Here is a 15348-nt window from a genome sequence, read left to right on the forward strand (position 1 = left end):
AAATTTGAGTCTTTCATGAGAATCACTGTCATGGTCACTAGTTATTATTTGACATTTGAACTTTTATCTGTTAGCTTTTGCTGCATAACAAGCATCCCCCAAGTTAATGGCCTAATATAAAAATTATTATTTCTTATGGTTCTGGGGTCGACTGGCAGTGCTTCTCTCTGGACTTAATTGGCTGGTGCTGGATGTTTTGGCGTGTCTTCACTCACATATATAGGGCTGCAGTTAGGAATTCTGCTTCTCTCTGCTCACATGGACTTTCATCCTCTAAGAGCCTGGTTGGGATTCTTCACCCAGGGGTTCATGATCCCAGAAACAAAGAGAAGGCAAATCCTGGTGCAGAGATAACTTCACAGCCTCTGTGTTTATCCCATTTGCTAGGATTCTCTTTGTTACATAACCAAACTAAATGTGAGCAGTGGATAAGTGGATGAGATCTTGATAGGAAAAGCTGCAGATGGGACTTTCTTTTTTTTTTTTTTTTCTCCTTTCCAGTATACCACACAACTATAATGGAAGTTTGTAGTGCCAATTAAAAAACCCTGGAAGAGAAAATCATGTGTCTAAAATGTAGTTAATAAATATATAGGGATTTTTCATCTAGAAAGAGCTTTTCTTTTTTAAGTGTTTATTTAAATTCCAATTAGTTAACATACAGTGTAATATTAGTTTTAGGTGTACAATATAGTGATTCAGCACTTCTGTGCAATACCTGGTGCTCATCACAAACATCCTCCTTAATCCCCATCACCTATTTCCCCCAATCAACCCCCCAGGGCCCTCCCCTTTGGTAATCATCAGTGTATCCTCTAAAGTTAAGAGCCTGTCTAGAAATATCTTAATTCAAGCATGATCCTGATATTAACTTTTAACCTTTGTTATAGGTTCAGTCACCATTTATAACAATAAACTTTCAGAAATAACTGATCTGGAGAATATCAGCCAGCTCACTGGAATTTGTCCACAATCCAATGTACAGTTTGACTTCCTCACTGTGAAAGAAAATCTCAGGCTCTTTGCTAAAATAAAAGGAATTCGACCACATGAACTGGACAAAGAGGTACTCAATATATAAGAACTGATGTATTGGCCAAAATGAGATTGTTGACTCTATTTGCACTGAGTTCTTTATGCTCTATTTAAATTATATTTGTGCAAATCATGTCTAAATATTGGGCAAAAAAAATTTTAGATAATAGCTAACACTGATGTATAATTTACTACATGCCAAGCATTAGCCTTACTTTCAAATATAATGATTGATTTGTTCCTCACAACAACTCTATGAAATAGGTACTGTGATCATCCCTATTGTATACATGTGAAAACTGGAGTTCAAGAACAAGCTTGTTGCCCAAGATGACGCAGCTAGTTAGAGCGGCATGGTGTTCAAATCCAGGCAGTCTGCCTCAGGATCCATGCTTTTAACCATTACACATTACAACTTTGTATTTTCAAATTTAAAGAAAAAGAAAAGAAAAGAAAAGAAATCTTGGTGTGTGACATAAATGTTGTCATTTGGCTAGATACAAAGAATTTTACTGGAATTGGAGATGAAAAATATTCAGGATGTCCTGGCTCAGAACTTAAGTGGTGGACAGAAAAGGAAACTCAGCTTTGCAACTGCCATTTTAGGAGATCCTCAGGTAAGTCAGACTAAATTTAGAGGTAAATTCAAAGTTTTAAAAATGAAACTTTTAGTAGTAGTTCAAATATTTTATTTGTAAAGGATGTCTGTGATAAAATATTTGTGATAGAGCATTAAATAGGATAACAAGATCCTAACATCAATATCCTTTTAAATAATAAGTAATATGGTTTCTCCATGTTTTCTGGAAGAACTGCGCCTTACTGGAGACACTCTTGATATATATCCTTCCTCGGTAGGTGTTCCTGTTAGATGAACCAACTGCTGGACTGGATCCCTTTTCAAGGCACCAAGTTTGGAACCTCCTGAGGGAGCGGAAAGCAGACCGTGTGATCCTCTTCAGTACCCAGTTCATGGATGAGGCTGACATCCTGGCTGGTAACTGCTGGCTTTCACTAAGTGTCATGATGAGGTCTTCATGAGACTTAAGAAATATGGATTGGTATTCCGAGCAGCTGTATTTTATAATGTGGTCATCTAGCTGTACCTGGAAATCTGAACAGCTGGTAATGCTATGAACAGAGCCCAAAGAGTCTCGCTCCCAACCATTTCCATGTGTCTCTCCGAATTTTATCATTTGATTACACTGGGGCATGATCTGCCAGGAAAGTCGATTATTGTGAAATGAGAGTCTATTCTAATACTTACACCAAATTAAGGTGAATCAAATTGAAATGTTCAAATAATTTTAGTGTTTGGTCCATTAAAATACACAATGATAGTCTGTATTACAAGATCTATCCACATCACCTCCGTGGCTGGCTGGATGGCAAAACAATAGCCTGAAGTATACAAATAAGGCTAAAGTGTGCCTGTTTCCATGAGTCTTTATTAAGCCCCGGATTTAAATAGGCAGAAGCTCCTAGATTAGAGCTGGATCATGATTACCTGTCTTTTCTTGGGAAACAGTGGGCGACTCCTTAACAAGCTTACAGACTTTCTTCTTTTCTTCTTCCTTTTCAGATAGGAAAGTGTTTCTCTCCAGCGGGAAGCTGAAGTGTGCAGGTTCTTCTCTATTTTTAAAGAAGAAATGGGGCATTGGATATCACTTAAGGTAGAGCCACTCAAAATGGCTGGGAAAATGAGAAATGAGCTAGCGAAGCATGATGCATGATGCAGCACATTACAACACACGAGAAACACTTGATTTTTTCCACACAGATGTTTGCATATACAGATGTTGGCGATACATGTATACAAAATGGAATTGCTGTGTGTATATATGAGGGATACTGATGAGTAGATGATAGAGATTGAAGACATAAGATAACTTGGGCACCTGGGTGGCTCAGTAGGTTAGGTGGCTGACCCTTAATTTCTGCTCAGGTCATGATTTCGGGGTTGTGAAAGTGTGGAGCCTGCTGACAAGTCTCTCTCTCTTCCTCTGCCCCTCCTCTCACTCATATGCCCCTTCTCTCTCTCTCTCAAAAAAAAAAAAAAAGAAAATATAAGATAATTTAAAAAAATGGAGATAAATGTGATAGAAAATATATCCACAATACATTGTTTGTTTAGGAAGGTTTGGATTGAGGGAACTCTCATACCTGACACATTGTACTTATCACCCTCCTCCTCTCTCACCCACCTATTAACATAATTTTTTAAGTAGGCTCCTTGTTTCCACTCTTTCTTCCAGACATCTTGTCATGTGCTTCCTCTTCTTTCCATCCTCTTCATTTTATTTTTATCATTATTTTAAATAGCATGTTCTAGCTGTTATTGAGTCATCCAGAGATAAGATACTTAGCATTATTTTATTTAAATCTTTTTGTCTTTTGAGATAGAAACTGCTGTTACTTTTACTCTACAGAAGAACAGAGAGTCTCCCTAGATTCATAAGTGATAGAGCCAGAACCGTACCTGGATATTTTTAACCCTGAAGGCTAATATCCAAATCCATATTTTAAATTACTTTTTAATATATTTGTGAATTGGTCAGTTTGTCCAAAGTACAGCTCTGATTTAAACCATCTATACCTTAAAGAAATATATATATATATGACAACAATAAAACAAAACAAACAAAAAATCTTTAATGGTACCATTTTTACCTTCCAGAATCCAGATTTTGTAGTCGTGTGATGCTGGTGTGGCCCGCACTGTTATGATTTCCATATTATTTGCCCTTAGCCAATTCAATAGCCATTAGTCAAAACTAGTTTAAAAAATTCATTGTTCATTGCACATGTCCTGTCATGACTTACATTTCACCTTGTTTGAGGTTATTTGCTGAGGCTGGCAGTTTCGTTGGACCCATTACCACCTGTTCAGTCCTAAAGCATTGTTTGAGTGCTATCTCATGTAGCCTTTATTAATCTTCCAGCTCTGTGTATTGTTCTAATATTTCATTTCCTATCCCACATTGTTTCAATTGCTCCTTGGAAGATAATTAAAAATCTCTGAAACTCAGTTTTCTCCCTTATGAAGTGGGAATAACAATTCCTAGTTGCAAGTGAAGGTTGTAGAGGAGTAAATTACATGGCACCTAGCACAAAAAGCATGGTAACAGAAATGTCCTCAAAATAAAAAATGCTAATCAAGATCCCTACCCAATCCGCAAGTGTTCCTAGACAATACTTTGTGTAAATTGCCTTATTTCTTCTAAATCAGGTCAGCCAGGGTTATCTGAATGGTTTAATGGGCTAAGCAACTGACTTTTGCTCAGGTCATGATCCCAGAGTCTTGAGATCAAGCCCCACATCCAGCTCCCTACTCAGCGGGAAATCTACTTTGCCCTCTGCCTCTCCCCCCTGCTCATGCTCATTCTCTCTCTCTCTCTCTCCAATAAATTAATAAAATATTTTTTTTAAAAAAATCAGGGTCAGCCAACTATGACCCATGAGCCAAAATCCAGCTCAATTCCCGTTGTTGTAAATATTGTTTGATTGGAACACAGCCACACCCGTGTGTTTAGATATTGCCTATGGCTGCTTCCACATTACAACAGCAGTGTTGAATAACTGTAGTGGAGATCTACTGGCCTGCAAAGTCTAAAATATTTACTATCTAGCCATTTTCAGCAAAAGTTTGTTGACCCCCATTTCCAAGGTACACACTCCTGGAGAGAGAATACATGTGCTGCTCATGCAGGTCTCTCTTTGACCCACACAAGTTCTTGTAAGTGACCAAGAAGTATTTCTTAAACTATTCTTACTTCAAGGAGAAACAATAAGATGGAGAACAATTATGAGTTTTGGGGTTTTTGCTTCATTCCCTCAGGGGGTTTCACTGCTTCTAAAAATAATACATATTCTCACATGGTCTTAATAGTTATGAATAAAGAGTATAATTTCAGTATAAGCATTTGATCAAATAAAATAGCCATTTTTAAAGGACTTGCTAAGTTAAAACATCATTATTATTTAGTTCTCAGGGCAACTTTAGATGTTGAGAATCATTCCATTTCTGCTAAAGAGCAAACTGTTAAGTAACAAGGTTCCTTACAGGGTTAAGTAACATATTTCAAATGGCAAAACTAAGTTAGAAGCCATGTCACCCCTGATATTTTGTCGGCTACATATTTATAACCTTGATTAATACATTTTTTGTTTGTTTTTCTACTCTGGGGAAATATCCATGCTTTTTTAAATGGATACACTAGTTTTCTCTATGATACTTTGTTCTTAGCCAAAGTTCTGGGTTAGCATACAAAGAAAGCAAAACTTATTGATCTCAACAATCCATACCCACATTCATCCACAATTAATTTCTAACTGCAACCCATTTCCTTCATAGCACTTACCACTGTTGTTAATCTATTAGTTATCTGTTTATTTGTTTTCTCCCTGTCTCCCCATTAGAAGTCAACTCCGTAAGTGTAGAGCAATGCTCTTTCATTCACCATTGTACCCTCAGCATTTAGGGAAATTTTTGTCACATACTAATAACTTGATAAATTTGTACGAAAGAGTAAACCAAGTAATGGAACCTTGCCTTGTGTCTTTGCCTATCAAAAATCCCTTCTTCTTGTCCAATACAATAATCCTTTTAATCCAACTTAAACTCCCTTCCAAAAATCGACACCTTTCCATTTTGTATAGTCTTGGTTGTGTCTCTGGTATCTGTACTCTGGTGCTGTTCTCCTTGTAAGGACTTGAGTCAATATCAACCTTGTCTGGACATCACCCCAGAATAACCAGACCAGTACTTCTGACTAGTTCCCTCTGTTTTCTCCCATTACATTTATATGATCTGATTTTTTTTGTTGTTCTCTCATTTCATGTTTGAATGACCTATCTCTTGCATTAGATTTTAATTGACTTTTCTTTGTCCCTTAGAAGCTAGTAATTTTCCTCATGCCACTGAAGACTGTGTCAAATAACATAGATTTTTTTTTTCAAATGCCAGTTTGCAGTTGAATGAAATGCATGTTCAGGAAAATATAACATCGCTTATTAAACAGCACATCCCTGATGCCAAATTATCAGCAGAAAGTGAAGGAAAACTTGTCTACACATTGCCCTTAGAAAGAACAAATAGATTTCCAGGTAATGTACTATGTACTAATGTACACTATGAAATGAAATATGTAAATAATATTCGTAGAAACAATGGTAATTCTTATATTGAGAGCTTACAATGCGTGCAGGTATTTGAAACACAATGTAAAGAATAATACAGTAACTGGATGATTTTGTCTATAGTGAGAAATATTATAATCTAATAGTTGTATTTCAATGTCTGGGTATTTTAGGGAGCCTTTTTAAATCTCCCATTCCCTTTGTAGTCGTGTGACTACAGAGGCAGAAATTCTAGTATTCATAACTGTGAACGAACACAAAGTATTGAAAACCTCCGGCTTTACCATTACATGAAACAGTCCCATGATTCTTCTCTTGACAAGACTTTTGTGATAACTTTGGGGTTTTTAGGCCAAAGCATAGAAGTCTACTTTATGACAGCCATCTTTTTTTTTTTTTTTTTTATGACAGCTATTTTGAATTCTTTGTCTGGTAAATCATGTAGCTTCATTTCATGAGGGTCTATTTCTGGACAATTATCTTGTCCCTTTTTGGGGAACATCTTCTACTGATTTTTTTTCTTTTTATTTTCATTTCCCTTGATACTTTCTGTTGATACTTTGCACCAGATAAAGCGGGCATGTTGTTTCAGTCTTCACAGACTGGCTTCCTGCAGAAGACACCCAGAAATCAGCCTGGTCAGAGATTCTGAGTGCCCCCATCAACTCTTTTGAAGAAAGCACCTGTGGTTTTTGTCAGGTCACTCTGTGGTGAGCCAGGGGAGAGAGTTATAGCATTACTTAAACTAGAATAATCAAGAGAGTGTGCAGTTGGCAGAGTGATCAACACAAAGCTAGATAGAACAGAATCTAGAACCTAGAAGTAGACCCACACAGATATGCCTAGCTGATTTTTGACAGAAGTGGAGAAACAATTCAATGGAAGAAGGATAACATTTCCAACAAATGGAGCAAGTAGATCCACAGGCATAAAAAGAACCTTTACCTAAATCTCTTACCTTATACAGACATTAACTTAATGTAAATGATGGACATAAATATAAAATGTAAAACCATAATTTTTTTAAATGAATAAGAAAACCTGCAGGATCTACTACTAGGCAGAGTTCTTAGGCATGACACCAAAATCACAGCCTATGAAAGGAAAAAAACTAAGTTGTACTCCATCAAAATTTTTTAAAATGCTTTGTAAAAGATCCCGTTAAGAAGATGATAGAACAAGTTATAGACTGGGAGAAAGTATTCACAAGCTTCACGAAGGACTGGTATCTGAACATATAAAGAACTCTGAAAACTTAACTGTAAAAGACAAGCAACCTAATTGGAAAATGGGAAAAATATAAGAAGAGACAGTTCACTGAAGATGATGTACAGGTAGCAGAGATGCACATGAAAAGGTGTGCAGTATCATATGTCAATAGGGAAATGCAAATTAAAACCACTATGTGATCTCATTACATACTTAGCAGAATGGCTAAAAAAAATTTTTTATACAGTGATACTATCCAACACTGGCTAGGATATAGACAAAATGAATCACTCATACATTGCTGATGGGAGTATAAAATGGCACAGCCACTCTGAGAAAAAGCTTGCAGTTTCTTTAAAACAATAAGCATGCAACTCCCATACAACTGAATCATTTCACTACTGGACATTTATCCTAGAGATATGAAAATATATGCACACAGAAACCTGTACATGCACACAGCAGCTTCATCTGGAACAGACAATAGCCAAAAGGACCCAGATGCCCTTTAACAAGTAAATGGTTAAATTGTAGTACATTCATGATGTGCAGTGCCACTCAACAAAATAAAAGGGAACAGGCTACTGACGGGCATATGCGACAACCTTGATGAATATTCAGAGAGCTATGCTTGGTGGAAATACCCAATTCCAAAAGATTACATACTGTAGGACAATATTTATATAATATTTTTGAAATAACAGAATTATAGAAATGGAAAGCAGATTAATAGTTGGCATGGATTGGGAGAAGAGGGGATCAGGAGAGATGGGTGTAGCTGTAAATGGGTAGCATGATCATTGAGGTGATGGAAGTGCTCGGTATCTTGATTGTATTAATGTCAATAGCGTGGTTGTGATATCATACTGTGACTTTTTAAGATATTATCATCTGGGGAAATGGACTGAAGTGTACAGATCTCTCTATTATTTTTTACAACCACATGTGAATCTAAAATTATCTCAAGGGATGTCTGGATGGTAGTCAGTTAAGCATTCAACTCTTGATTTTGGCTCAGGTCATGATCTCAAAGTTATGAGATCAAGCCTTGGGGTAAGGCTCTGCACTGGGTGTGGGGTCTGCTTAGAATTCTCTCTCTCTCTCTCTCTTTCTATTCCCCTCTCATACTCTTTCTCCCTAAAATAAAATAAAATAAAATAAAATAAAATAAAATAAAATAATCTCAAGTTTAATTTAAAAAGAAAGAAAAAGTTTACTTGTAATGTATGTCATCCGGAAGATTTACTCCTTGGTAATGGGGCACAATGAGAGCCACATTAGGTGGTTGAAGCAATTAACCAGGCCATGTGTGGTTATCAAACACATAAATTACCCCACAAAGTCATTCAAGTATACATTTTGTGGTGACAGTGCAAGTATTCCTTAGAGCTATCAGGCAAAATGTTAGTTGAACCCTAATTAATGTTATAATTAGGGTATTCATACTAGTTATAATTTAGAGGAGGTTTGTAATATTTTAGGTAAAATAAAGAATTACACATAAGGCTCACTAGCAGTTTGAATCTTCTTTTCTGCTTTTCTGTATATGCTACTCTAACAAGATGAAAAGCCTTTAACTTATCCTTTTGCCCAATTAGAAGCTGCAGGTGGAAGCCTCAGGACTTCTGTAATTAGGTTTTTATCCAAGCTTCATTTAATTAAATGTTATTTTTCAGATCCATGCAGGCAGGGGCATTGTTCATTGTTTTTAGAAAACCAAAAGTATTTTTGGTGAACAAACTAAAGAATGACTGGATACTGAATTGCTAGCAGGAGTCCTGCCTGCCAGTTCCTGACTATTCCAAGATGCCCTGGGTCAGTTGTACATTCTCTAGGAGATCTTGTGAATTTTTTCTTCCACAGTCAAAGGCAGAAATCAAAAAAATGATTTATAATTTATGTACTTCCTTTAACATATATCTTTTGAACTGAAAAAGTTTCAGCACCATCCAACTAATTCTCAAAAAATTAGTTCTTTCCCTTGGGCCGCTTAAAGCACAAATGGCCCTGGAAAAGAGTCTTCAGTTCATTAGAGTTGAAAAAACTTGAGGTTCCACTGGTAACTAAATGTTAAAAGCAAGTCAGAAAAAAAAATGTAAAATGATCTTAATATAAGTAAATATAAATTAGCATTTGATTAAAAGAAGTTAATATAGAGGCTATTAACAATATAAAATTAAAAATAACATAGAATTTGAAGAGTAAGTTTACTTATTCTGAAATGTTAGTTTTTAAATGTCTGACATATCACAAGTATAATTTCATGCATCTGTCCTTTTTAGTTTGCAAAGTTGTCCTCAGTTCGCAAATATACATCTTATGTATATTTGAATGACGTTGTGACTCAGTTCGCTTGTGTGTGTCTTCTTCAGCACTTTATGAGGATCTGGATAGATGTCCTGGCCTGGGAATTGAGAATTACGGTGTTTCCATGACAACTTTGAATGAAGTGTTCCTGAAACTAGAAGGAAAACCAGCTATCGATGAATCAGGTAAATAAAATGCACGAAAACGATCATGTAAATGTATTCACAACACCTACTGCGGTTATATATTTCCATAAGATGCAAGTCCATTCCTAAACAAGGATAAATAAAGCCAAAATACATCCCTGTCACATTTGCTCCCTTTATTGCTAGTTTTGCCTTGTTATTAAAGATGGCCCATTTTCTAACCAAGGCTGACTACCTTCATCCTGTTTCCCAAGAGCAATTTCAGACAAAATATTTACTTTCAATTCCTCTCTTCAAGCGTTCCAATTACGTTCTCGCACTGCCTGTTGGCCTGGGGTTCTGATGAGGAGTCAGCTTTAGATCTTATTGAGAATCTCTCATGTATGATGAGCTGTTTTTTTCTTTGGCAGTTTTCAAGATTCTGTCTTTGTCCCTGGCTTCAATTTGACTCTGATGTCTTTAGGTGTTCATTTGCATTTATCCTTTTTTTAAGATTTTATTTATTTATTTATGAGAGACATGGAGAGAGAGGAAGAAACATAGGCAGAGGGAGAAACAGGCTCCCTGTGGGGGGCCTGATGAGGGACTCGATCCCAGAACCCTGGGATCACGACCTAAGCCAAAGGCAGATGCTCAACCACTGAGCCACCCAGGTGCCCCTTCTTGCATTTATCCTGCTGCTTCTTGCATTCATCCTTCTTGCATTTATCCTGTTTGGTGAGCTTCTTATATCTGTAGTTAATGTTTTTCATCAAATTTGGGAAGTTTTTAGCCATTAATTTTTCCACTATACTTTCTGACCCCTTCTCTCTCAACTCTCCTTCTGGAACTTCCATTAACGTACATGGTAGTGTATGTTAGTTTGCTTGATAGTGAGTCACGTTTCTCTGAGACTTCATTTTTTTTTTTCATTCCTTTTTCTTTCTTAATAATCTCAATTTATCTTTTGTGATGTTCCCTGATTTCTTTCTTCCACTGGAAGAAACCTGTTGAGCTTTTGTTTTTGTCAGTGAATTTTTAAAATCAGTTATTATATGTTTCAACTACAAAATTTCTATTTGGTTATTTTAAATAATTTTTACACTTCCAATGATACACCCTATTTGATGAGAGATTATTATAACACTTGGCTTATAAATGTGTCGTTCAATGTACAGATATTTGTGGATTTCCTAGATATTGTTTTTTTTAAAGGTTTTATTTATTTATTCATGAGAGACATAGAGAGAGAGAGGCAGAGACACAGGCAGAGGGAGGAGAAGCAGGCTCTTTTCAGGGAGCCTAATGTGGGACTCGATCCCATGACTCTGGGATCATGACCTGAGCCGAAGGCAGATGCTCAACCACTTAGCCACCCAGGGGTCTAAGTATTCTTATTGACATTAAAATCATATTCCAGCACAGACAAAATTCTAGACCTCTCTCTATGTGATACTGCTCCACTGCCAAGTTTCTCAACAAGAAAAGATATCTAGAAGAAGAAGGAGGAGGAGGAGGAGAGGAGGAGGAGGAGGAGGAGGAAGAGGAGAAGAGATATCTCCTTGATTTTCATCTTGCTGTCATTTTTTATTTTGGGGGGGATTTTCAGTTTTTCTACTACTAAGGAATTAACCTGACTCTCCACTCTTGACTACAGCTTACCATGTCTTGAGAGATCTCTCCACCTTACCACCCTACACTCAGACATTACCATGTACCCAGCCAAGGTCCACTCTATCTCAGTATATCTCTCTCTGCTCATTTGTCCAGTAGCCAGCCCCTGGTGGATTTCTTTCACAAAGGAAGACCCCATGGACCTTGATGACATCTTGCACAAGACTCTATGTGACTTGGTGTGTATCTTTCTTAGCTCTTCTTTCCCATCTCCAGCCTTTGTTCCCATGTATTTGGTGAAGTTCTCATGGGAAAGAGTTGGTAAAAGGTGTAAACTCATTTTATGACTTGGGTACCACGTGACTCTAGTCTGTCCTGCCAGGCCGTGTGACCGTGTTTGTTTACTGTTCTCTCCTCATTCATGTCTAAATTTCTTTCCTTCTTCTACTGTGCCCCTAACATGAAATTTGCCTCCCCTAGGAATGGCCCTTCTCTCTATGAAAATTATTATTATTATTTTGCTGTCTTTGTGCTTTCATGTATCTGATCAGTTCAGAATAGCAGGCACTATTCTCTTCTTGGTAAGAAAGGTGACAGTCTCTTGCAACTAAGTGGAAGCAGAAGATCTCAGAATTATTCTTTTAATGTACTGTTGACTATCTTGTATAGGATCCTTACATTTTTATTAGTAACTGGAATGGTGTGTTTCTGTGTCTGTGATTACACATTTATGGGTGTGTGCTTTTTTGAGGTTTGATGTCAGGCTTATTCTAGCACCACACAATGAACAACATCCTGGGTATCTAGAAATTGTGGGGTATATCCAAGACAGTGCAGCCTCAAATGGTGTCAACAGATTTGAGATCTTTCCAGTAACAACAATGAACGGTTAACCCTCAGTGGATAGCATGTCTATTTATAGCTTGTTTCTCTAGGTGAGCACCTGAGATTGTTGTTTCCTTTACCAAGTTTCCAAGTGACATCTAGGCACTATGTTATTTTGCATATTCATCGTAACCTCTTTAATGTATTGTCTGTATCCAAATGATCTGAGAGCCCCTTTCTACTCCTTTTGTTCAAGGAATGAAACTTTCATTGATTTTTCTGATTCAGGGCAGCGGCCAATAATACCACATAATGCCTACAGTTATGCAGAAGACTCTGATATCATTGGTAAAACAAACTCCTCCAGTAAGCTCCATAAGGTCCATCCGAAGTGGCATTTTATGAATTGCTTCTTTTTTTTTTTTTTTTTTTTTTTTTGTATTTTGCAGATTTTGCCATGTTGGGAGAAGCACAGGCAGAAAGAACCGGAGACACGGAGAGGCTTGTTGAGACAGAACAAGTTCTCAGTTCACTTAATGAAATGAGAACGACATTAGGTGGCATGGCTCTCTGGAGACAGCAGATCTGCACAATTGCAAGGGTTCGCTTCTTGAAATTAAAGCATGAAAGAAAAGTTTTCTTATCACTGTGAGTGCCAGAGTGTGATAGGACTTTTTTTTTTCAGTCAAAACATTAAAAACAAAAAGAAAAACAAAACAAATCTAAGATGTAAAAACAGGAGAAGACAACCAAATAATAAAAATAAATTTTTCCACCTATAAAACTGGATAAAGAATAATACTCCGTTTAGTAAATGGTTTTAGTAGTTATCTATCAGCAGGCTAGCAGGGGAAGTTTATAATGTTTTAGAGTCAAGTTTCAGGAAAAAGCTGAAGTAATGTAGTTTTCCTGTGTTATTCCATCTCTTTCAAATTTTCCACTATGGTAGGTGACTGACACATCAGGATGTGGATTTTTCCCCCAGCATATCTATATGCTGATGCCTTATTTTAGATGCTCTACAATAATGCTCCTGATTCTTCCCTGGATGTCCCGACTCTCCCACTGTATTCTACTTTCTCTTACCTAGGTGTCATGACTTCCCCACTAGCCCTCTTACGTGATGAAAGCTCACTCCATAGTGTGCATGGTGAGCACTATCCCTGCTCCTAAGAGTCACATCACCTCTCATTAGCACCCTTGTGTCTTTGGCACTTTGGCTGTCAATCATTACCTAGTCTATGAATTCTTTGATTAAGCATCGAAAAATAGGAGGCTTGTTAGCACATAATAGAGTCTCAGTAAATACTTGCTAAATAAATAAATAATGGGAATTCCTTGAGAATCTTTGACAAGGAGATAGCATGATTTAATAAAAACCTTATTAAAAAAAAAGAAAGAAAAACCTTTATTATTAATCTGGCAACCCTGTATGACAGAGTCTGGAGAGATGCCGAGCATTTAGCAAGAATTCAAATAAGATGTAATATTGTAAAATTAGAAATTAGGAATAGAAAAGTTTTGAGGCAAGATATAATGAAGAAATGATAAAAATTTTCAACTGAGGGGTGCCTAGGTGGCTCAGTTGGCAAAGCGTATGACTCTTGGTTTTCAGGTCATGGTTTCAGGGTCATGTGATCGAGCCCTGTATTGGGCTCCAAGTTCAGCAAAGAGTCTGCTTGGAAATATTTTTCCTCTCCCTCTCCCTCTGCTCCTCCCCACCCCACTCATGTGCTTGTTCTCTTGCTCTCTCTCTTTCTCTTTCTCAAATTAAAAAAAAAAAAAATCAACTTATTTTAAATAGAGAATATAGGAGAATAAAGAGTAAAGAATAATTGAAAATTTGAGCCTGGAGACTAACGAAATCCTGCTGTCACTAAAGAAATAGGAACTATGTGAAAAGGAGTAGGTGTGAAGAAAATTGAGTACAGAGCTTTGACTGATTAACTAGCAGGAAGGGAGGGCAAAATACCGGAGTCTCGGAGGAGAAGCAGAATCTGCATGCACAGTTAAAGGGATTCGTGTGGGATATGCAGGGGCCAGAGAGTAACAAGAGAAGTGAGAAAAGGATAAATCTAATTTTCTCATCTTTAATTAAGAGGTAGGAAAAGGACGAAATACTCAAGAAATGACTCAGAGAGCTCTATGTTTAATTTTCATAATTTATTGATCTCATCACATCATAATCTGCTCAGATGGTTCCAAAAGGTTCAGAAATGACTGTGCATTCATGCTGGCATCTTTCTTCTGTGTAGTTTCTTGATTCTAGGAATTGGAATTTGCCCCCTTCTTTTGGAGAATATCATCATGAGAATTTATGAAAGGAGCTACACTTGGGACCTTTCTCCTCATTTATACTTCCTTGCTCCTGGACAACAACCACGTGATCCTCTCACTCAACTATTGATCATCAATAAAACAGGTATTCTGTGGTGAATACACCATTCCCAAATGCATTCACTGTTACAAGTAATACTTATAAAACATAAAACATGAGAGGGGAAAAATGAGCTTTTGACTTCTTCAGCATAGGACTGTTCATGAGGCTTGAGGATGATGAATACAAGCCCAAAATGGAAAAGGAATCAGGAAAATATTTGCCAAGGAGAAAAATATTTCCTGGCAGCTGTTTGCAAAATGAAAGCATTTGTAACATCTTGTGATATAACTCCTGTACTATTTCATTTATTGCAAGTGTACAATTCAGTAGGTTTGAGTGTATTTCACAGAATATTGTGACCATCATTACAACTTATTTTAGAATATTTTCATCTCAAAAAGAAATCCCATACTTGTGAATACTCACTCTCACTCACTTTGTCCCCAGCTCTGAGAAACCACAAATTTTCTTTCTGTTTCTACAGATCTGCTACTCTGGACATTTAATATTTAACATAAGTCGAATTATACAAGATATGATCTTTTATGACTAACTTCTTTCACTTAGCACGATGTTTCAAGGTTCATCTCTGTTGTAGCATGTTTCGATATTTAACATTTTAATTGTGGAATAATATTTTATTGTGTGAATGTACTACATTTTATTTATTATTCATCAGATGATGGGTATATTTCCCCAATAACTGGCTATTAT

General features: G+C 36.8%; 1 protein-coding gene across 9 annotated transcripts in view; it reads left to right on the plus strand.

Annotated features, from left to right (window-relative positions):
- The window catches only part of LOC140606922 (ABC-type organic anion transporter ABCA8-like), a 76304-nt gene that overhangs the window by 33692 nt on the left and 27264 nt on the right, over window positions 1-15348 (plus strand). For all 9 annotated transcript variants that reach the window (XR_012009133.1, XR_012009134.1, XR_012009135.1 and 6 more), the window contains 8 exons: window positions 891-1066; window positions 1533-1652; window positions 1894-2032; window positions 2618-2708; window positions 6002-6141; window positions 9756-9875; window positions 12704-12902; window positions 14510-14676. Coding sequence is in view for 6 of the 9 variants with exons in the window: in XM_072781027.1 (XP_072637128.1) it covers window positions 891-1066; window positions 1533-1652; window positions 1894-2032; window positions 2618-2708; window positions 6002-6141; window positions 9756-9875; window positions 12704-12902; window positions 14510-14676 (1152 nt within the window). In the remaining 3 variants the exon portion in view is untranslated. The remainder of the gene's footprint in view (window positions 1-890; window positions 1067-1532; window positions 1653-1893; window positions 2033-2617; window positions 2709-6001; window positions 6142-9755; window positions 9876-12703; window positions 12903-14509; window positions 14677-15348) is intronic.

The sequence above is a fragment of the Canis lupus genome, chromosome 16, assembly GCF_048164855.1.
Source record: "Canis lupus baileyi chromosome 16, mCanLup2.hap1, whole genome shotgun sequence".
NCBI lineage: Eukaryota > Metazoa > Chordata > Mammalia > Carnivora > Canidae > Canis > Canis lupus.